Source organism: Erythranthe guttata, chromosome 5 (assembly GCF_056151865.1).
Source record: "Erythranthe guttata isolate IM_541 chromosome 5, IM_541, whole genome shotgun sequence".
In the NCBI taxonomy this organism is placed as follows: domain Eukaryota; kingdom Viridiplantae; phylum Streptophyta; class Magnoliopsida; order Lamiales; family Phrymaceae; genus Erythranthe; species Erythranthe guttata.
In genome coordinates, this window is record NC_142537.1 from 13,047,511 (window position 1) to 13,070,646 (window position 23,136).

A 23,136-nucleotide genomic window follows, 5' to 3' on the forward strand; every position below is an offset into this window, starting at 1 on the left:
CTCGTAGTCGGCGTGTGGAGGAGAAACACTCTTCTTTCTCAACAGCATGTTCCACCCCGTAGTCGTGTGGAGGAAGAAGAAGAGGAACAGGCTGTTGATCAGAAATAAGAGGAAGCACTCGTCGGAGGAGGATAATCAACGGAAATTGTTGATGAAGGTATTTGTTTTTGTGGACATTGAAATGCTAATTTGTGTTTTTTTTATGAATTATTTATTTTATTCTTGTTAAGGATTGGTTGAATTGTGTAGTGCAACGGTGTGGTGATGATGGGGAGGCAGATTTAGGGTTTTTCGGTGGATCGGGCGGAGGACGGCGCGTGTAGAGAATTTCGCGCAGACTGGAATCTTAATCAACTATGTACATATTCAATAGTCGATTAAGCTAATCGACTATGCTCTTGTAGTCGATTAAGGTTGATCGACTCCACTTTTTTTTATTTTTTTTAGATTTTTTGTTTATTGATTCCAATTGTATAAATTATTTATAATGTTTGTATATTTTTTGTTTTTGTAATATATAGTTGATTTTGCATTTTTTTGCAGTTGTGATTTGTTATTTTTAGTAGCAGATTCTTAATCGACTATGCTTCACATCATAGTCGATTAATATGCTTCATTCACTCCAATTTTTAATTTATTGATTTTTTGGATTTTTTGTTTATTGATTCCAATTGTATAAATCAATTATAATGTTTGTATATTATTTGTTTTTGTAAAATATAGTTGAGTTTGCATGTTTGTAGTTGTGATTTGTTTTTTATAGTAATCGGTTCCTTAATCGACTATAGTTCATCATAGTCGATTTAATAGGCTTCATAGTCGATTAATATACCTCATAGAGAAAAAAAAAAGTGAAAAAACGAGAAAAAAAATTAAAAAAAAATAAAAGAATTGAGTTTTAAAAAAATAATAATAAAATAAATTAATTAATTAATAAATTAAAAGAAAAAAAAAAACTCGGCTGGGTCATGGGCGGATAGTGCTGATGAAGTGGCAAAAAAGGGGACATAATTGGAAAAATGAATAGGTGAAATTAAGAGTGAGTTTTTTTTCTCAAATGGTGCAAAATAGTTTGGACCTCTCGCTATTAAAAGAAGTATTAAGGGGTTATATCAAAGAGCCCCATATTATATGGGATTATTTTGTAGACCCCCCTCATTCCCAAATTATATAGAACTAACTACCAAGTGGATTACACTCTAAGGGAAACCCCCCTAATTTCGAAAATATTTTGACATACCCCCCCCCCCCCCCCCCCCCTGGGCCCCTCTGAAGTACCTATAATATCCTTTTAAAATCAGTTTTAAACCCTAGACACTCACATTCCGGTCTCTCTTCTTCTCCCAGATTCAAAATCCCGCCTCCACAAACCTCCCACCGGTGAAATTGCTTCCCGGAGCCATAACTCTCTCTCCGGTAGTCGGAATTTGATGGTTTAACTACCGTTGGATTCCTCTCGTCGGGCTCTTTCTTTTGGTGGTGATTTCATTCAGTTTGGAGAGCAGATCTGTTTCTGAAATTTTTTTTCATTCAACGATGATGGTCTTGCCGGAGGTGTTCTTTGTGTTCCACCAGTCGAAACTTGACGGGCTACCCACCGCTGGATTCCTCTCGTCGAGATCTATATTTTGTTGTTAATTTTGTTTATTTTTATGTTTTTAGATTTATTTCTATAATTGTTATGCATTTGTGGGCGCACGGAACAGTGGGTGGTTATAAGCGGCAGCTAGGGTTTTGGTAGGAGGCGAGGGGGTGAGGAGTCACTGTCTATTTGATTTAAAATTTGTAGCATTTCTCAGCAATAACCTCTCTCTCTCTATCTCTCGATCTCTTAGTGTTTGTTGATTTTTTAGTGTTTTGATGTTTCTTCAAATTTTGTTGATTTGCAACTAAGTAATTTTTTTTGTTTTGATTTTGCAATTGCAGCTTAATGAAAGCCATTGATCCTCTCCTTGAAGGTGTCAAAAATTTGGTTGAAGTTACATGTGAAGCAATGTTCAACAAACTGTATATATTACTTTACATTACTATACATTACTATACATTTGTAAATAAAAATAGTGACATTTGTAAATTTTTGTTGGGGTTTATGAATTTCTTTTGTATAAGCCAGTATTCGTGTGTGTATACAATTGATCGACTAAAAATATGGGGAAAAAAACGAACATAACTACGAATTACGATAGGTACTATAGTTACATGTAGTTATTTTCAGTACAATAAACATATTATTTTGAAAATTAAAAAAATTAAAAAAAAAATTATTTTTTTTTTAAATAAAATATATATATATATATATATATATATATATATATATATATATATATATATATATATATATATATATATATATATATATATATATATATATATATATATATATATATATATATATATATATATATATATATATATATATATATAACAAACAGGTTTATTATTATTTAAAAAAATAATAATAATATATATCCCTAGTACTTTCGCTTCTCTAGGGGGTATGTCAAAGGGATGATTTGGGCTTGGGTTTATCCCTAGTTTATTTGGTGGCTAGGGGTATTTAAAATATGGACTATTAGCCATAACCCCCTCTAATGTTTTTTTAATAAGGGGGGATCCAGCCATATTTTCAATATTAGTGGAAAACCCACTATTTTAATGATTCCCGAAAATAGCCTTCTGGAAGACACACACAAAATTCAAAAATTTGATATCCCTACAATCGCAAACTCTAATATTTTTAATATATAATTTAAATAAATTTAAATTTTCGGTTTTTTTATTATTTTAATAAAAAACTAACAATAATAGCTTTAAAAAATATTTTTCTTTTAATTTTTTAATTAATTTTTTTTTTAATTTCCGTTTTTTTGTTCGGAATCAACTATAAAGATTCTGAAACCGACTATAATATTTCTAAAATCGACTATAATTTCAATTTTTTTATTTTATTTTTCTTAATTTTAATTTTCAGTTATTTTTGGCATTTTTTCAAGAAAAACAACTATTTTTTTTGCCATTTTTTAATAAAAAAAACAACTATAAATTGTAAAACAACTATTACAAAACAACTATTTTTTTGCCATTTTTTAATAAAAAACAACTATAAATTGTAAAACAACTATTACAAAATAACTATTTTTTCAACTGTCGTTTTTTTCGCCATAATCAACTATTAGAAAACTATAAAACAACTATATAAAACACGGTGATTTACAAATAACAAATTTACAGAAAATAAAAACAACTACAAATGAACGAAATCAGCTATAAAAGAAATGGTAAACAAAAATAAATTGTGTAAATCAATACAAAAAATCGAAAACAACTATAAAACTATCGAAAGCTACTGTACATTTCTCGACAATAATTACAAAAAAATAAAAATACCAGAACCCGAAATCAACTATAAAGTAACGGAAACAAGTATAAACAAAATTGAAAAACATCATAGCAAAATTGATATAAAGAAAATCACAATAAACAAAAAAAAAATATAAACTTTTTCCTTGAATTAAACGGCACCAGATCTGAACTTGGTCGCGAAGCGTTTTGCATCGTTGGGTTTGTCGGAATTAAACGACACCAGATCTGCAAGCGTTTTGCATCCTCGGGTTTAAACGGCACCAGATCTGAACTTGGCCGGAGATTTGAGAACAACGGTTGCAGGGTCTTTCCTCGTCATTGTCGAGATGTGTCGTGGCCTTCGTCGCCGCCTTCATCGTCGCCTCCATCGCCATGAATTTCCAGTCCCAGAAAGAAGAGAAAGAATATGAAAGATTAAAAGAACCGCCGCTGAATATAAATTTTGAGGCTAGGGTTTGTGATTATATCATCTGACAATTACGGGGTAATATAGGTATAACATTTGATAATTATATTAATATTAATTTAAATAAATCATAAAGGGGGGTTTCACTAATATTAAAAAAGGGTGTAGATCCATCCTAATATATCCTAATGTGGTGGGGGTTCTCACTAATTATCCCTTTAAAATAAACCATATATATATATATATATATATATATATATATATATATATATATATATATATATATATATATATATATATATATATATATATATATATATATATATATATATATATATATATATATATATATATATATATGGGTAAATGAGTGATAACCCCCTAGTTTTGAAAATATATATGAGTAGGTCCAATGTTTTTTTTAGTCCTAGTCAAAAACCCAAATTCAAATCTTAATTTGATAGACCCCCCTAGACATAGTAATGTGACTGTTTTACCCTTCTAGGCAGATTTTGTGAAATAAAACCATGGAATTCACTAAACCCTAGATCTGATCTGAAAATTAACCCTCCCTCTTCTCTCCTTCTAGAAACCACTGTTGTTCTGCTCCCTCTATTCTTCCACCGTTTCGCTCCCTCTCTTCTTCCACCGTCAATGATGTCGATCTCCGCCGCTCCCCGCTGCTCCCGCCGCTCCCCTCCGCCCCCCGCCGCTCCCCTCAGCTCCCCGCCGCTCCCCTCAGCTCCCCGCCGCTCCACTTTTTCTTCCTTCACCAACGTTGGGCAGCAATATTAATCCCTCCCAGCCCTTCTTAAAAAATGGCATCACGAACAAAAGAAAGCGACAACCCACCGTAATTCCAGGTACAACACACACACAGACATGTGTGTGCGCGTGTATATATATAATAAATAAATGAATTTTGAGAATAGTTGGATATATGAAAGTGCGAGTGCTATCCCTGGCCATTTTTACTTCTTTATGTGTTGTCAGGCTTCAAAACTTGGTCCACTTGTTTGAGGAGTTCGGTGACAAAGATAAGTTTAGGAATCCTATTGGTTCTAATGATTTATTGGCTTATTGACTTATTTTTTTCATTTTTTTTTTGAATCATAAAGGATGGGCTATCATGCTGAGATTATACTGAAGCTATGCTTTACAGAATAATATGTTATAAATAATATTTTAATAAATTCGTATATATATATTCAGATCTAGATGCAGAAGTTCACTTGAAATTAATTTAATTGTTGAATAACATATTTGCTTGCACAATAATGGAAGTCATTGACATGTTCCTTGAAGGTGCTCAAAATCTAGTGAAGTTGTAGACGAATTTGGCATATACTTCAAGTTATAGTCAACTACAAACTACACATTACTACATATGACTATAATCATACATAGTAACATGTAGTCATGTATGTGTTATGTGGTTTTTTAAACGTAGAGTGATGATGATGATTTGTTTTTTTGTTGAAGAACATATGCTTTGATTTTGTATGTTGATCAATATTCGTACAAGTAGATATATAATATCAAGATTTAAATTGTGATTTTTGTTGTTCGTGTCGATGAAGTTCTTTTTTTGTGGTTTCTATAGTCACATGTGGTCATATACAGTCACGTGTGGTCATATACATGTAGTCATATATAGTCACATGTAGTCATATACATGTAGTCATATATAGTCACATGTAGTCATATACATGTAGTCATATATAGTCACATGTAGTCATATACATATAGTCATATATAGTCACATGTAGTCATATACATATAGTCATATATAGTCACATGTAGTCATATACATATAGTCATATATAGTCACGTGTAATAACATGTAGTAATATGTAGTTATATATAAAGTATGTGTTTTTTCTGATGTATAATGACGTTGATGAATGTGTTTTTCCAACTTTTTTTCGGTACTAATTGATAATGATGATTTGTTATTTGTTGAAGAACATATGCATGTGATTGTGTATTTCGACCTATATTTGTACAAGTTGATTTATAATATCAAGATTTAAGTTGTGATTTTTGTTGGTGTCGATGAATTCTTTTTTGTATATAATCAACGGTCGACTATATATAAATATACATGAATATATATAACTCTGGGTGAAGAGAAGGTACATGACAATATATAAACTTTGGAATAAAAAGAAGGTACATGATTATATATAACTATACGTGACTATAGAACATGTACTATACTATAGTCAATTTCTGTACAGGGAACTTATTGAAAAAAAAAATTTAAAAAAAATTAAAATTAAAATTAAAAAAAAAATTAAAAAAAAATACATTTTTTTATTAAAAAATCTGAAAAAATGATAAATGCAGATCAAAAAATGCTAAATGCAGTATACTATAGTCAATTTCTGTACAGGGAACTTATTAAAAAAAATATTTAAAAAAAATTAAAATTAAAATTAAAAAAAATTTAAAAATAAATAAATAAAAATATATTTTTTTATTAAAAAATCTGAAAAAAATGATAAATGCAGATCCAAAAATGCTAAATGCAGTTAGCTATTGTGCTGAATATAGTTGGCAAAATGCTGAATGCAGTTGGGCAAAAATTACAAATAAGGGTACAATAGTATTTTTGCCTCTCCAGGGGTTATCTCAAAGAAAGAATTTTAGGGGTGGACCTATCCCTATTTATTTTCCATTCTAGGGGTGTATCTCAAATGGACCATATATATATATATATATATATATATATATATATATATATATATATATATATATATATATATATATATATATATATATATATATATATATATATATATATATATGCGCGTGTGTTTAAAAAAAAAAAAAAAAAGTCTTTAATGTTTTATATTTTATGTCTTATTTTATGTATCATCTGATTTGTGATCACGGAATAATATAATACAAGTATTTTTTTTTCCGGTGCTATACATGGAATAACACTTTTAAAAGTGAAAAAATAATTAGTTTAATATGTAAAAATAACAATTATAACCAAAAACATTGTATGTAATAACAAAATTTATTAGTGATATTTAAATTATAATAACAATATCATCAGCATTGCATAAACATTCATAAACATTCATACAAATATGATAATACAAACCTATTTAGCAAAAGATTATACAAACTCAATTTTCAATACATGAAATTGATCGTTAAATAAATTCATATATTAATAAAGAAAAAATTTAGTAATAAAAAAGATAATTAAAAAATTTGTTGAGGAAAAAAATAGAAAAAAATGATTTTAAACTTTCCATTAAAAGGAAAACTGAATAATAAAGATAGAGGCGTTGTACTGAGATGAGAAAGGGAAAGAAAAATTATAATTAAAAATTTATTAGAAATTTTTTCTTACAAAGATTTCCATAGGGTTGGCCTAGCAATTCTTTCTTTTTATATATGAGATTTCTGGTTGGATGGAGTCGTTCATTGTTTTATAACTCTTCCTTTGTTCAGTAGAGTGACCAACTGGGAATAAATATAAAATGACTAAATTACCCTACTTTTTTATATAAAAATTGGAATAACTTATTAAAAAATAAGGTCAACTTGGGTTTGTTGGAATAATATACTCCTCGTGCTCTACAGCATGATTACACCTTCAATTCTTTTTTCCTTTTTTTTTCTTTCTTTATTATTTTAATTTCTTCATTTTTTACCTTGTAAAAGTAATCCGGTTTAGCCATCGAAGAAGTTGTTGTTGTTCGGTTTTAAATTTAATGAACGATCTTTAGGTTTTAAGTTTTCGACTTTTTTTAGTTGAGAGAGATTCGATTTTTTTAGAAAGTTAGAAAATTGACAAATGAGACTACCGCTGCAAATAAGCCGATTTCGGTAAAATTCCCGCTGCAATTAGCATTTCAGCCCTAAAAACATGGCTAGTATAAAGAGAGTAGAAAAACTATCAAACTACATTACACCAAACGTGGCTCGTATAAAAGAAAACAATACTTGTTGTCATACTCCGACAAACAAAACATGGCGCCTCTAACTTAGACTTTGTTAAATCCCACTCTTCGTTCCTTTTCTTTTTACATGTATTGTTGCAATTATATGATCTCATTGAGTTTTGCAACTTGAATAACTCTAGTACACATCATTGGATAGTTTCATGATTAAACATATTATTGCAAGATATCAATATGAATAAGAGGATTTGCAAAAATTCCTGAAAGCTAATTTCTTTAATAAATGGATACAAAATAGCTCTTATATGAATGAAAAAACTAGCCGGAAAGACAAAGCCAAAGTAGACCGTTTGTAGATATGAATTTCTTATAAATGTATAGTATTAGCCGTATATTTATTTATATTAACCATATATTTATTTACATATATATTATAGATAAATATTGTATTATTGGTATGTATATCTCCTAGTTCCCTTGTGTAAAGGGTTAGGGTTTCACACATGTAATATATATATCACAATAAACGTGAGAGATAATGATTCTCTCTTCTCTCCAATTATTCTCCTTCTATCATGGTATCAGAGCCAAAAACCCTAGCCGTCGTTTCTCTCCTTCTTCAATTTTTTTTTTCGTTCTTTCTTCTGCTCTACATCCACCATGGCCGACGAAACACCAACACCGACCATGATTTCCAACCCCTTTCATCTTGCTCATGCCATATCCAACATCAAAGCTCTCATTCCTGTAACCCTGGATATCAAAAATCCGAACTATCAAAAGTGGAGTCATTTCTTCATCATCACCGCAGGCCGCTTCTGCCTCACCGATCTGCTTCTCGGAAACGCAAAGCCCACCAACATCTCCGCCGACGAATGGCAACGCGCGGATTACCTCCTCCAATCTTGGATCTATGGCACCATAACCGAGGACCTCTCAAGCATGGTCCTCTCTAAAACCGCAAAGGCTCATGATCTGTGGAAGGCCCTCGCCTCTCTCTTTACAGACAACGAAGACTATCGGGCCATCCAACTCGAAGAACAGTTCAAGTCCCTCAAGAAAGGATCTCTTTCGATCCATGACTATTGTCAACTTCTCAAAACCACTGCCGACAACTTGGCAGACGTCGGCAACCCCGTGTCAGACAAGCAACTCGTCCTCCAAACCCTCCACGGTCTACCAAAACATTACAGGACCATTGTCAATCTAATCTCCTTCCAAACTCCGTTACCCTCTTTTCTCCAAACACGTTCACTACTCCAGATGGAAGAACAGCGCATTGCTGAACCGGAGCAAACCCCTACTGCTCTCTACGCATCTCGCCCCAACAGTTCCAACAGTTGGCCGAACAGTTCCAACAGTTGGCCCAACACTCCCAGTAATTATCGAGGTGGTGGTTCTTGGCGCAATCAGCGAGGTGGCGGTCGCACAAATCGTCGTGGCGGTCGTGGTCAGTCACGACATCCGATGCAACACTACGGTTACAATCAATTTCATAACCAATCGCAACCTTGGCGGGCCCCTTATACGCCTCAGACATCTTCATCGATTCTTGGACCCCCCCCAAGCTCTCCTGGTCATTATCATGCTCCTACAGCTCATGCTTATTTCGTTGGACAGCAAGATCCCCAACAGCACGTGAACTGTTCCAACAGTTCGTCGAACAGTGGTCCCCTACCGCCAACAGATCTTGCCACTCATCTCAACACGTTGACTCTTCAGTCATCGAGCGAACCTCAGTGGTTTATGGACACGGGCGCCTCATCTCACATGGCACCTCACTCAGGTAATTTCCATTTTATTTTTAATCCTAGTAATAATTTCCCCAAGCATGTCATCGTTGGTAATGGCTCCACTGTTCCTATCCATAAAATTGGCCACACCATCCTACCATCTACCCCATTTCGTCTAACCAATGTCTATGTTACTCCTCACATCATTAAGAACCTTGTGTCTGTCCGAAAATTCACTAGAGATAACTCTTGTTCAGTTGAATTTGACCCTTATGGTTTTTCTGTGAAGGACCTTCGGACCAGAGCAGTCATCCTCAGGTGCAATAGCTCCGGTGATTTATACCCTATTGGCGCCCCTTCTCCCATCCCATCCGCAACCGCCCTCCTTGCTCACACCACGCCTGTCTCCTCTACTACATGGCATTGTCGTCTCGGTCACCCGGGAAACCCTGTCATGTCTCGTCTTTTTTCTTCCAATTTTATTTCTAGTACCAAAGACCCACGGGAGTCTCTTTGTAATGCTTGTCAATTAGGCAAACATTCTCGCTTACCTTTCTTTACTAGTCATTCTATTACCGTTGCACCTTTTGATATTATTCATGCTGATTTATGGACCTCTCCTATTTCTAGTATTTCTGGTTTCAAATATTACCTCGTGTTAATAGATGATTTCACCCACTATACATGGACTTTCCCCATACACTATAAATCCGATGTTTTCTCACTGTTCCAACAGTTTCACAAACTTATACAAACACAATTTCAGCACCCCATTAAAGCTTTACAATGCGATAATGGACGTGAATTCAAAAATACAGATTTTCAAACATACTTTGCCAAACACGGTATCTTACACCGTTTCTCATGTCCCCACTTTTCCCCTCAAAACGGACATGCCGAACGCATGATCCGCACCATCACAAACATGATCCGCTCACTTCTCTTTCAAGCTTCCCTTCCCCCCACCTATTGGGTCGAAGCTCTTCATATGGCTACACATCTCATCAACATCCTTCCTACCAAATCCACACAAAATCGCACACCACATGAATCCCTATACAAATCAAAACCCACATACTCTCACCTTCGTGTCTTCGGTTGTCTCTGTTATCCTAATTTAACCGCCACCACTCCTCACAAACTCGCCCCTCGCTCTACTCCTTGTGTCTACCTTGGTCACCCCTCCTCGCACAAAGGCTATCGTTGCCTCGATCGATCAACCGGTCGAATCATTATCTCCCGTCATGTGATCTTTGACGAAAGTCGTTTTCCATTTGCTGAATCCACCGACTCATCCCACAACTCCCCCAACTCTAATATGACCGAACCCATGCACCCACTTATTCTTCTTCCTCAGCCTCCACCTGCCCAACCTACTGTTTCGCACAACTGTCCCAACAGTTCGTCCAACAGCACTACAGAACCACCTACTGTCTCATCCAACTGTCCCAACAGTTCGTCCGACAGTCCTCCCTCAACTCCACCCATGTCCCTCAACCCGGCTGAACCTCCACACCCAGCAGAACCACAGCCTCCCCCTCCCGCTTCCTCACCCCCACCCAACCATCCTATGCTGACACGCAGCAAGGCCGGTATTCACAAGCCCAAAATCCCCTTTTCCCTTACCGTGTCTACCTCATCCCCAACTCCCACTACATATCGCCATGCCCTCCTTGATCCAAACTGGCGTATGGCCATGCTTGAGGAATATACTGCTTTGATTAAAAATAACACATGGGATATTGTGCCCCGCCCCCCTTCTACTAATGTTATCAGTGGCAAGTGGTTATATAAGCAGAAATTGAAGGCTGATGGTTCATTGGAACGGTATAAAGCACGATGGGTTGTTCGCGGTTTTGATCAACGCCCTGGCATTGATTTCGAAGAAACATTCAGTCCGGTGGTCAAACCAGCAACTGTTCGGACAGTTCTCAGCATTGCCACCTCTCACTCCTGGCCGGTCCATCAACTCGACGTTAAGAATGCATTCCTCCACGGCAATCTCTCTGAAACCGTGTACTGCGAACAACCACCTGGCTTTGTCGACCCTACTCGTCCCACTCATGTATGTCGTCTTCGAAAGGCTCTTTATGGTCTCAAACAGGCACCACGTGCGTGGTACAAGAGATTTGCCGGCTACATCACCTCTCTTGGATTTATCGAGTGCAAATCGGACACCTCCCTCTTTGTGTATCGCACGGGCTCTACAGTTGCTTACCTCTTATTGTACGTTGACGACATAGTTCTGACAGCTTCCAGCGCAGCCACTCTTCAGTCCATCATTACCAAACTCCACCAAGAATTTGCTATGAAGGACCTCGGCCCCCTACACTACTTCCTTGGCATTTCTGTTACGCGCTCGTCCGAAGGGATGGTCCTCTCTCAACGTAAATATGCCGAGGAGATCCTTGAACGTGCTAAGATGACTTCATGCAACCCGTGCCTCACCCCAGCAGATACCAAAACAAAGCTCTCTGCCAACTCCGGCCCCCCTGTCGCCGACCCTTCTCTCTACCGGAGCCTTGTCGGCGCTCTTCAATATCTCACCTTCACACGGCCAGACATCTCTTATGCCGTGCACCAAATCTGCCTTTTCATGCATGATCCCAAAGAAAGTCACATGGCAGCCCTCAAAAGAATCCTGCGATATCTTCGCGGCACTCTTGACTACACGCTTCACTTCTACCGCTCTAGAGACATGTCTCTTATTGCGTACTCAGATGCCGATTGGGGTGGATGCCCTGACACTCGTCGCTCCACCTCGGGCTATTGTGTCTTTCTAGGAGACAACCTTATCTCTTGGTCTTCCAAACGGCAAGTGACAATTTCTCGCTCAAGTGCGGAGGCCGAATACCGGGCTGTAGCTAATGCCGTTGCTGAAACGACATGGGTACGTAACCTCCTGACCGAACTACTTTGTCCACCGACGAAAGCAACCATTGTCTATTGCGACAATATCAGTGCTGTCTATATGTCGAGCAATCCGGTTCAACATGCGCGCACCAAACACGTGGAACTTGACATACACTTTGTCCGGGACAAAGTCGCCTTGGGACATGTTCGTGTCCTCCACGTCCCGTCCGCACATCAGTTCGCTGACGTCTTCACCAAAGGACTTCCGGCCCCTCTCTTTCGAGAATTCGTCTCCAGTCTTCACGTTCGCCCATCTCCCGTTTCGACTGCGGGGGTATATTAGCCGTATATTTATTTATATTAACCATATATTTATTTACATATATATTATAGATAAATATTGTATTATTGGTATGTATATCTCCTAGTTCCCTTGTGTAAAGGGTTAGGGTTTCACACATGTAATATATATATCACAATAAACGTGAGAGATAATGATTCTCTCTTCTCTCCAATTATTCTCCTTCTATCATATAGTAAGTTGTCAAAAAATTTTATAGATCTCTATGAACTTCCTATAACCTCTCTTATTTGTATTCACCTTCCAGAAGGTATATAGAATAGTGTTATAGAGGGTTACTTCTAACCATGTAACTAAATCAATTCCAACCGTCATTTGAGGAGGTGTAGAAATATAAATCGGAGTACGATATCACTTATAAACAAACCAAGGAACACCGGATATGAGTATTAGTGAAATACATACATCCGTTACTTATAAAATAACAAGTTTATAATAGAGTTTTTCTAAAATTATACTTGGGGCCTCCGTAATCTCAGTACCGACCCTCATAGTAGGTCTTCATCTTCACATAAAAAAAGTAATGCGAGCATCTCAGCCCCAAATTGAAAATCGATCCATGTGGTCTCCAGACGAAAGTGGTCTATGAAGTGTGGTGGTGGCACTTCAAGTCAAAGCAACATACCAGCTAATGCTAGCTTATCTCATGCATCACTCGTGTTAGGTGCTACTGTTGAAGCACCCCCGCCTAAGTGAAAAACGTCCAGTGATTCTGCTAAGGGATCTAGAAATAATAATAAACCGCAATCTAAGTTAGAGAGGAGGATCTTATTCTTTTAAAAGAAATAATAATAAACCGCAATCTAGAGGAGATGGTTTTTACCATCACAACCATGGTGGAAGACATGATTAGAAATGTTTTAAACCGTATTAGGATAACATTGATATATGTCGCAGTGGAAGCCGTGCACCTCAACCGAGAGTTGGCTCTAGATCCTTCATACGTGGGCAAACTCCAATGCACCTCTTGTTCGTCATCCGCCTCCACCTATATGTCCATTTATGTCTCATATGGTTTACGTTGATACGCCATCACCGCCTTTATATTCATGGGCTTTAATTAGATCCGCCTAAAGCTATGTCTATGGATCGAATTTCACAAATGCATATTAACATGCATGATCCTCAATTACCATTCAGGATATTGAACTACCTAGATTAGTATTTTCAAAATGAGAACTTGGTAAAGGACATTGTTGTTAGAGTAGGTCGATTACCAACAACCGCAACATGGATATTGAGGGATGGGTTTCAATTAAGTTAAAAGGAGGCTTCAAGAAAGTCATGCAGATGATTGAGAATATTGAACTTATACATAATGCTACAGGTTTCAATTAAGTTAAAAGGAGGCTTCAAGAAAGTCATGCAGATGATTGAGAATATTGAACTTATACATAATGCTACAGACAAGCTTTAAATGTTTTGATGCGGGTCGAAACCAGCAATGTAAAAGATAAGGAATATATAAATCATCTGTAATCACTCAACCGGTGGTAGTGGATTCACTCAATGCTACTGTTAAGTGTATATTTTTACACATAATCATATCTATTAATTAGAGCTTTTGGCGTATTTTATTGATAATTGGTGGTTAAAGTGTTGATTTATTGTGTTTTAGGTACAAAGTGAAGAATTGGATAAATAGAGGGTCAAACTGCAATTTAGGAGGAAATATTGGCAAAAGGTGAAGAAGTCAAAAATCTGAAGAACAAGAGCCCAGGCGGCTGTCCGAGAAATACACTTGGAATTCAAACGGCCGTCTGAATATTTTCCTGGGAAGAACAAAGTCTCTGAAATTGAGACGGTCGTCTGGACTTTAAACTGCAAATCCAGACGGCCGTCCGAGAACGCGTAGAGGCACAACAAAGGAATTCTAATTGCACAAGGAAACTACCTTCTTCTCCAAGTTTTCCACCCTATATAAGACCAATTCAAGCACACAATTGGGGGATCGGTCTTTTTACGCAATTTCAAGAGCAAAGAAGCAATAGTGAAGACGAAGGATTTGAAGACTCCAAGCATAGATTTATCTTCTATGAATTATTTTAATTTTGTTTTTTACTTTAATCATGAGTAGCTAAATCTTTTATTTCGAACCCTATGTGGGATTTATGAACCCAATTCTATGATGCAAGTTTTAATTTCGGATTATTTATTTCTTCTACTTGTTTTATTAAGTGCATGAACTTGATCACTTTATGCGCTTTTAGGTTATTGTTAATCGCATGAATCGGAAGATCGGGTTAATAATTAGAACTGTGATAGTGCTTTTATGTTATTGTTAATCGCATGAATCGGAAGATGGGGTTAATAACTAGAACTGTGGTAGAAGAGCCTTTGTGGTATTAACATAGGAGTATAGTTAATCTCTTAGGTAGCCCTTATTGAGATTTATGCTTAATGTTGTGTTTTAGACATAATTGCATAGGAATACAGTAATTGAATTTAGATTATTAGAACCGTAATACACGTGGAAGTGGGTTATGATTAATTTAGCATCTCAGGTTAATAATCCGAGTTAATTACTTGCATAATTGAAGGAATCGGGGGATTAATAATCACATATGGGGGAGAATAAAACCCTAGGATTGCTTTCTCTGATTAAATCTTCGTTTTTAATTGCTTTCGTGCTCTTGTATTTTTAATTTGTTTTAATTGCTTTAGTTTAATTTAGTTTATTAATCATCTTTCAACATTGTAGGTTGGGCTTGATAATAATTGGTAGAATTTAGAGTCTTGAATTAGATAATTAAATATTCTCTGTAGGGTCGATACTTGGACTTAAAATTTGACTTTATTACTTATACGATACGTGCACTTGCGTGTAGGTATTACAACCAATAGCTACTAATCGTGGAATCAGCGACGCAACCAAATCACTCATTTGTAGAAGAAAAATATCACTCACTCTAAATGCAAATAAACTTGCAAACAGTTATATTTTTAAACTAAATAAGTCATCCTATTTTATCTATCGACAGGGGTTCGAAATTATTCGGATCGGAATCGACAGAAATCGAAATTATTCAGATCGAAATCGGCAAAAAAAACCCCTTATGTTTGGGTGATTGCAACTACCCTCAACTATATATGAATCTTCTTACATGTTCGCTCCTACGATGTCAAATTTAGTGGAATCTACAAAAATATGTATAATATTCTCGAGTTTATACCTATTTTACCCCATTCCAACTCAACATTTTAAAACAAGATGATCATAAGATGTCTCTTGGCTTGTAAACATCAAATTATGGTGCATGAAAAAATGCATTTTTGCACAAAACGAGTAACATTTCACGAAATTTAAAAGATTTTGTTTAATTTGACACCATAAAAGTGGACGTGTAAGAAGATTCATAGTTGAAGGGATTGTTGTAAACTTCTAATTATCCAAACACGGGGTTCCGTAATTTAACATTACTTCAGGAGTGGACATTATTTACCCTAAAAATGTGTTTCAAGACAAAATTAAAAAAAAAATAGTAATAATAATAATAATAATAATAATAATAATAATAATAATAATAATAATAATAATAATAATAATAATAATAATAATAATTATAATAATAATAATAATAATTATAATAATAATAATAATAATAATAATAATAATAATAATAATAATAATAATAATAATAATTATAATAATAATAATAATAATAATAATAATAATAATAATAATAATAATAATAATAATAATAATAATAATAATAATAATAATAATAATAATAATAATAATAATAATAGTAGTAGCAATAATAATAATAATAATAATAGAATATTAAAAATATATAAATTAATAAACCGCGTTGCAGTAGGAAAAACGAGGCATACGTGTGATGATGTAAGTGATGAGAAAAATCTGAATACAAAAAGAATAAGTAATGACTAATGAGAAGATAGCAAGTGGCAAAACAATAGGGATCTCACAATCATTGCCACGTATGAAAATTAATCAAGAGACAAAGCAACCAAACCAATACATACATACATACGCTTTGTCCTATTCTTGTAATTTACTCGATCAATTAATTGCCGCATCGTCAGATTACCTACTTATCAAGCAACCCCGGCATCAAATATTTGCTAGATATCATATTCTATTCTATTGTTTTTCAATACACACATGAAACCAGTTCAATGCAAATCCACACGTTGGATACATTTTGTCAACGCTTTTGACATTACATTTTCTCTCTCTTAAAACCCCAAATTTCACACACACACACACACACATCCATTATCATTTTTCACCAATTTGAGCAATTGAAGAACAAAAAGAATTTAAAGAAGAAAAAATGAAGCTAGTTTGGTCCCCGGAAACCGCCTCAAAAGCATACATTGATACCGTAAAATCGGTGAGTATATATTATTCATAACTAAAATTGAAAAAAGGGTACTTCCAATAATAATTCATTGAATTTAATTTCATGATATGTAATATATGTGTATGTGTGCAGTGTGAGCTTTTACATGGATCGAGTGTAGCGGAGCTTATTTCAGCGATGGCGGCCGGATGGAACGCGGAAGTAATAGTCGAGACGTGGGCCCGGGGCGGCGCTATCCTAGTCAGCATCGGGTTAGCGGTAGCAGCCCACCACACTAAAGGAAGACACATCTGCATAGTACCCGATGAAGAATCGAGGGCGGAGTATGTGGAATCCATGAGCCAATCGGGGCAGTCGGATTACGAGATGCTAGTGGGTGAGCCGGAAGAAGTTATCGAAGGATTACAAGGGATTGATTTTCTGGTTGTGGATTGTGGTGGGGATAATGATTTTGCGAGAATTATAAGGGCAGCTGACTTGGGCCGTAGAGGGGCGGTTTTGGTGTGCAAGAACGCCGCTGCCGCCTCGAGGGCGGCCTATGGTGGTGGTTTCAGGTGGCGGAGCGTGCTTGAAGGGAAGTCGAGGATTGTGCGGTCGGTGTTTCTTCCGGTGGGGGATGGTTTGGATGTTGCTCATGTTGGAGCGGTAGGTGGGAACTCCGGCGAAGCGAAGAGGGAGAGCAGGTGGATCAAACGGATTGATCGGCACTCCGGTGAAGAATTCGTCATTCGGAAATGAACTATCTTGTTTGTAGATATGGTTTTGGATTTGACTTTTAGATGTAGTATAATTTTTGCTTTTTTCTTCATTTTTTCATTGTATAGAGATCACTTTTTTTTGGTGTGTGTGTGTGTGTCGTGCGTGTTTATATGTGTATTGTTCGAAGCTTTTTGCAAGTGCATTTGATATAGAGGTGTAAACGAATTGAGCCAAACCCGAACGCATAATTGTTCAACCTTATTTGAATTTTTTTTTATCAAGATTTGCGTGATTTAACTTGATTTGATAAACAATTCAGTCAAGTTCCAACTAACCGAGCTTTAAACGAACCGAGCACGAATGGAACTCAAGTATTCTGATTTTTTACGTATTTTACTGTTCTTTTTTTTTTTTTCTAATTGAGTTCAAGCTCTAGCCAATCGAACGAAAATATATGTTCAAGCTTGCTTTCGTTATGTAGACAAAACGATCAAGCTGAAATAAATCTTTAGTGAACAATCTTGAATCGTGTATCGAATAATTCGCTTTGTTTTACAACCCTAATCTGGTATAAATAGTTTCATTTGCTATAACAAATATTCAAGCCAAGTTTGTACTCGTGACCTAACAACCAACGAATAATTTCAAATCGAGACTATTTTCAACTTATTAAGTAGGCAACAAGCAAAAACTTCCCAAAATAGAAAAAAAAAACATCTCGAGTAAGTTGCCAAGTCAAATAGACAATAACAAACCTAGTTTGTAAAAAGTTCTATGAGACAACTCGTTAACTGGTTTTAAACGCAGGAACATCAGAGACTAATGCTTTCGTGTTTAGTCCCAACCATCTCTGCTTCTTCGTACTGCTTTCTTTTGCGATAGGGCTTTCTTACTGTCCAATCTTTTATTCTCCGAAATTGCTGACCTATGAGGTCACAAAACAGAGACTCAATCCTTGACAACCTTGGCTCAAGGTTTTATCGTAAAAATGAAGGCAAATTACGGCCACCCCCTGATGTATGCTCAAATTACGAAAAAAACCCTTACGTTTGGGTAATTACAACCACTGCTCAACAATATATTGTCTTACACGTCCACCCTTACTGTGTCAAATTTACCTACTGAAGGAGGGGTTGTTTTATAAGACAATACATATTTGAGGTAGGTGGTTTTAATTATCCAAACAAGAGGGGGGTTTTCGTAATTTGAGCTTACCTAGGGGGGCTGGCCGTAATTTGTCTAGTAATGATTATTGAATCACAAGGTAGTGTGTGTGTGTGTGTGTGTGTGTGTGTGTGTGTGTGTGTGTGTGTGTGTGTGTGTGTGTGTGTGATGTAGACGACAAAAGTTAGCATGTAATGTGATAATTAACGAGTTTTCTTACAACTTGGCAATCTTTTTAACAGTCTCTGCTGAAGGAGGTGGAGGGACATACGACGCAGCATCGATGATTGCCTGGTTAATTCATTAACAAAAAAAATGATCAAAATTGCTCAAAACAAAATAAATTGTTCATGGCATTCCTACGAGAGATGATGGTAGAGCCCACATGTTTTCTAGCCACATAGAAACTATTAACACAGAAATGCATTTTAATTATCCACATGTACCTGTAATTTCTTTTTTTGGTAAGTGAATACCTGTAATTTTGCCAGTGCGTCATCGACGTTACCCCTGAAGACAACGAGACGTAAAGAATTATAGGTCAAGCACAATATAAACTGAAATCGCAATAGAAGAAGTAGTTGGCCGGTCGGTGCTTACTTTTGAGTTCTAGTCTTTGTTGAAGAAATCACAATTTCGCCATCCCTGTTGATCCGGTTCTTCTCCTGCCAAGTGATGTCACAAATTAAGTTAAAAATAACTTTACGACTCAGATAGACTACACTGCAAATATTACATACAGAGACTTAGTTACAGCTTCGAACTCTAGTAAACATTAAACCATGATACGAATCTCGTCGATTGTTTCTCCATAAATTTGACATTAAGAAATGCTAACATTAATATTTTCAAAGAAAGATTAAACAATTAAACTAAGATGCACTACAACATGGACACAAGCTAAGTATCTCCCAATGGGAAATTTACAGTTTTCATCCCTCAAGTATGCAATGATTTCACATCTGGTCCCCATGTTCACAAAAAACACATTTGTTCCCTTATGTTTTAATAATTTGACACTTTTGGATATTTCCGTCAATTTACCGTTAGTCCGTCAGTTACAGAGTGATGGGAACACGTTTGATTCCATTAGTTTTAACGGAAAATTGACGAAAAGGACTAAAAGTGTTGAATTTTAAACATGAGGGACCAAATGTGCTTTTCGTGAACATGGGGGACCAAATGTGAAATTGGAGCAAACTAGAGGATGAAAACTGTATTTTTCTCATCTCCCAATATTTATATGATGTGCGATACGGTCTGGATACAATTGTGTGTTTGTGTGTGTGTGTGTGTGTGTGTGTGTGTGTGTGTGTAACAAATCAATATTTGAGCCATAACAAATCAAATGAAGTTGGAGGATAAGCAGAGAAGAAGAATATTTAAAATGATTTAAAGCAGAGAACGGATATACAATCCGGAAGGTACTATTAAAATTAAGAGCACGAAGAAGTCATAAATTTCTTAGTACAGCGAATACAACACCTTAAACTCGCTAGTAAGGTTATCACTTGACAGCACAGAACACCTTGTTCTACAGTGTTACCTTATAAATATACAAGTCCTTAGCCTAGCCTAAGAAATAACGCAATCTGTTCCACTAGCATGGTTTCAAGATACCGTTTCAGATAAGAAAGCCATTTGTTCCTTCTTACGGTTTTATTAATAATTCCAAAAACTCCATCGCCATTGGAAAATAGTAGATGGAGTCTAGTTTCAAGTTTCGACCATAGCAAACAATTAAGCAAGGAAAATAGAAATTTAAGAAAACATTATCTCACCATTTGCATGATTCGCTCTCTCACTCTTTCGTTTAACCAATCGGCATTTTTTACATTAAACCGCATGTCCACCTTGGTGTTTACTGCATGACGAAAAATATCAACAGACAAACACATCAGCTCAAATAAACGAAAATGGAGAAAAAAAAAAAGGGGGGGGGGGGGGGGGGGGGGGGGACAACGAGGCACCACATACCTTTGTTGACATTCTGGCCCCCGGGCCCACCACTCCTTGCATAGCCTATGGTAACATGTTCTGCACACGCAAAATACAAGTTGATAAACGGTCTGTGTAAGAACAAAACATTGCCTATTCATTCCAATCGACTAAAAGTTCAAGAATAAAACCGTGAAATTGCATCTACGTTTTAGAACAGTAAAAGAACTAGATAGTTTGCTACAACTGAATCGCAAAAGTTAGATAAAGAATCAGAGAGTCCAACGAATTATTCTACAAATAATGAGTTTTGCAGGAGTCAACAATTGCCAAGTCGCGGAGCCTAAGATCCACTTATATATTACTAACAGTTGTTTATACAAAAATAAGAAGACCGATCTTCATTCTAATGGTCCAATAATGTATGCGGAGAAACTTCGAAGATCCGAGATTTTGTCTCACGATTTTCTATGGGGAAAGTATTTACATACAATTGAACAGGAAATACATTAATAAATTTATCGCCCTTCAATATTGATCCTAAGCCAGCAAGAAAACAGCCGTCGCTCCTTAAGAAATTTTTAAATGGGATGACAAGAAGAAGACAGGAAAACTACAGATTAACCAAGTCAAGGAGGCAAGATGTAACATGTATCCTCAGGCCTCGTTTGGTTGCCAAGATAAGATTAAATAATCTAATGAAACCCAATTATATTATTGGACCTTCAGTGATCCAATAAAAAACATGCCTAGAAGGCAAGATAAACCACGATAACATAATATTTACGGGTCGACCCGGCAAGCTATTGGGGATACCAGACATCAAACAAAGTCTTAGGCCCCGTTTGGTTGCCAAGATAAGCCAGATTAACTAAATAGTTGGACTTAATTTGATGTTTGGTATCCCCAATAAATTGCCGGGTCGACCCGCCAAAATTATATAATCATGGCTTATCTTGTCTTATCTTGGCTTATCTTGCCTTCTAATGAGTTTTTTTTGTTGGACGTTGCAAGCTCCATAAAATAATTGGGTTTCATTAGATTATTTAATCTTGTCTTGGCTAATCTTATCTTGCCAGCCTTATTATTTAGTTAATCATGGCTAATCTCCCCAGCCAAACGAGGCCTTGATATTAATCACCTCAACCGATGAAGTAAGGAATAAGCAAATCGATGATGTTTTAAGAACCAACGATGTCATTCGTGAAGGGTTCAGATCTTAAAGAGCAGTAGAAAAACAACAGACTAAACAAGGACCAATCGAGTCGGTTCGCTTCTTCTGTAAAATGTTGTCTATTTCATAAAATCACTACAAATACTATTTCAGAAGCCTAACATTATTTAACACACCTTAATGAAATTAAAACGATCGGCGATTCTTATGAAGAGAATTAACTGCATAGTGTATACACATAAAAAGTGGTTCAATCGAACTTTTAGTGCTACCAATCATCAACAATCAAAATCTAATTCAATATAGTGTCCAAACAACTGAAATCGGAATCGAAAAATAATTATTAAACACGTCAAATTAAAAAATAATTTCAAAAAATAAATTGAATTTACCTAGCGTTATTTTGGGAATCGGCTCGACACCACCTCCAGCAGCTTTGTAGCGCTCCTCGGCTTGATACAAGAGCCGCTGAACCTCCGCAAGCCGAGCCGGAGACTTCTTCTCCTGGCCGCCGGATTTCGTCGCCGCGCACCGGAAAGCACCAAAACCAGTGACCGGCGGCAGATTCGTCCGGAATAAACGGAGGGGTATTTGGGGGTGAAGTGTGGGACGGAATACCGAGCGAGCGAGCATCATTGTACTACCTGTGAACTTCATAGCTGCCATTTCCGAATCTTCGATTAATTTACAAAATATGAAAAAATGAATTTCTGAAGAAATGGTATCCACGAACAGAAGTGATGATTTCTTTTTCTATTTTTCTTTCATTTTATTTTGTTTTTCTTTTTCCCCAAAGCATTATTTAAGAAAATAAAAGGGTTGCTACAAAATGGGGACTTTCATTGGGCCGGCCCAAACTCTTGGGTCCATGGCACCCCTGAAATTCGACCTTGATTCCATTTTTTTTTTCTTTTTTTTTTTTACAAATGATTTATTTATAATAAATTAAAAAATTAATTTTATCATATAAATAGTATATAAAATTAATAGAAACATGTAAACTATACAAGCAACGCCGGTACGGCGCCGCAACGGATACGAAAATTAAAATTCATGTTCACCCCACTAGCTAACAGGGACGGGAATTACTCTGGTGAATCCGGGGCTGAGTACTCATTGAGGCAGGTTGAAGTTGCCATCCCTAACAAAGAGTGTCATGTTTGGTTACAATTTGATTTCCTTTCCATTGTT

The 23,136-nt window shown here is 35.9% G+C and overlaps 2 protein-coding genes and 1 long non-coding RNA gene across 4 annotated transcripts; 2 read left to right on the forward strand and 1 right to left on the reverse strand.

Moving 5' to 3' along the window:
* The first annotated feature begins 4,321 nt into the window (after positions 1–4,321).
* On the forward strand, positions 4,322–4,970 carry LOC148770670 (uncharacterized). The gene is made up of 2 exons (XR_016031093.1): positions 4,322–4,632; positions 4,763–4,970. It is a non-coding gene; the product is annotated as an uncharacterized LOC148770670 (long non-coding RNA).
* An 11,773-nt stretch (positions 4,971–16,743) lies between these two features.
* Positions 16,744–17,904, forward strand: LOC105967350 (uncharacterized). Its single transcript, XM_012991951.2, has 2 exons — positions 16,744–17,000; positions 17,103–17,904. Exons 1-2 carry the CDS (start codon positions 16,941–16,943, stop codon positions 17,706–17,708), a joined length of 666 nt encoding a protein of 221 aa, XP_012847405.2. The 5' UTR covers positions 16,744–16,940; the 3' UTR covers positions 17,709–17,904.
* Positions 17,905–18,176: 272 nt separating this feature from the next.
* Positions 18,177–22,858, reverse strand: LOC105967352 (uncharacterized). Of its 2 annotated transcripts, none has more exons than XM_088817706.1 (7): positions 22,338–22,858; positions 20,811–20,870; positions 20,615–20,697; positions 19,434–19,498; positions 19,280–19,343; positions 19,054–19,124; positions 18,177–18,594 (listed from the first exon to the last, which is right to left on the reverse strand). In XM_088817706.1, exons 1-7 carry the CDS (start codon positions 22,609–22,611, stop codon positions 18,504–18,506), a joined length of 708 nt encoding a protein of 235 aa, XP_088673832.1. In that variant the 5' UTR covers positions 22,612–22,858; the 3' UTR covers positions 18,177–18,503. The 2 variants fall into 2 exon arrangements, with proteins under 2 accessions (XP_088673832.1, XP_088673834.1); XM_088817708.1 differs by having other exon boundaries at positions 19,310–19,343; positions 22,338–22,740.
* Between the last annotated feature and the right edge of the window lie 278 nt (positions 22,859–23,136).

Coding starts and splice junctions, on each gene's coding strand:
- LOC105967350 (XM_012991951.2), top strand. CDS start 16,941: ATGAAGCTAGTTTGGTCCCCGGAAACCGCCTCAAAAGCATACATTGAT. Junction 17,001..17,102: donor ACATTGATACCGTAAAATCG/GTGAGTATATAT, acceptor GTATGTGTGCAG/TGTGAGCTTTTACATGGATC.
- LOC105967352 (XM_088817706.1), bottom strand. CDS start 22,611: ATGGCAGCTATGAAGTTCACAGGTAGTACAATGATGCTCGCTCGCTCG. Junction 20,698..20,810: donor GGGCCAGAATGTCAACAAAG/GTATGTGGTGCC, acceptor TTCGTCATGCAG/TAAACACCAAGGTGGACATG. Junction 19,344..19,433: donor ACAAAGACTAGAACTCAAAA/GTAAGCACCGAC, acceptor CGTTGTCTTCAG/GGGTAACGTCGATGACGCAC.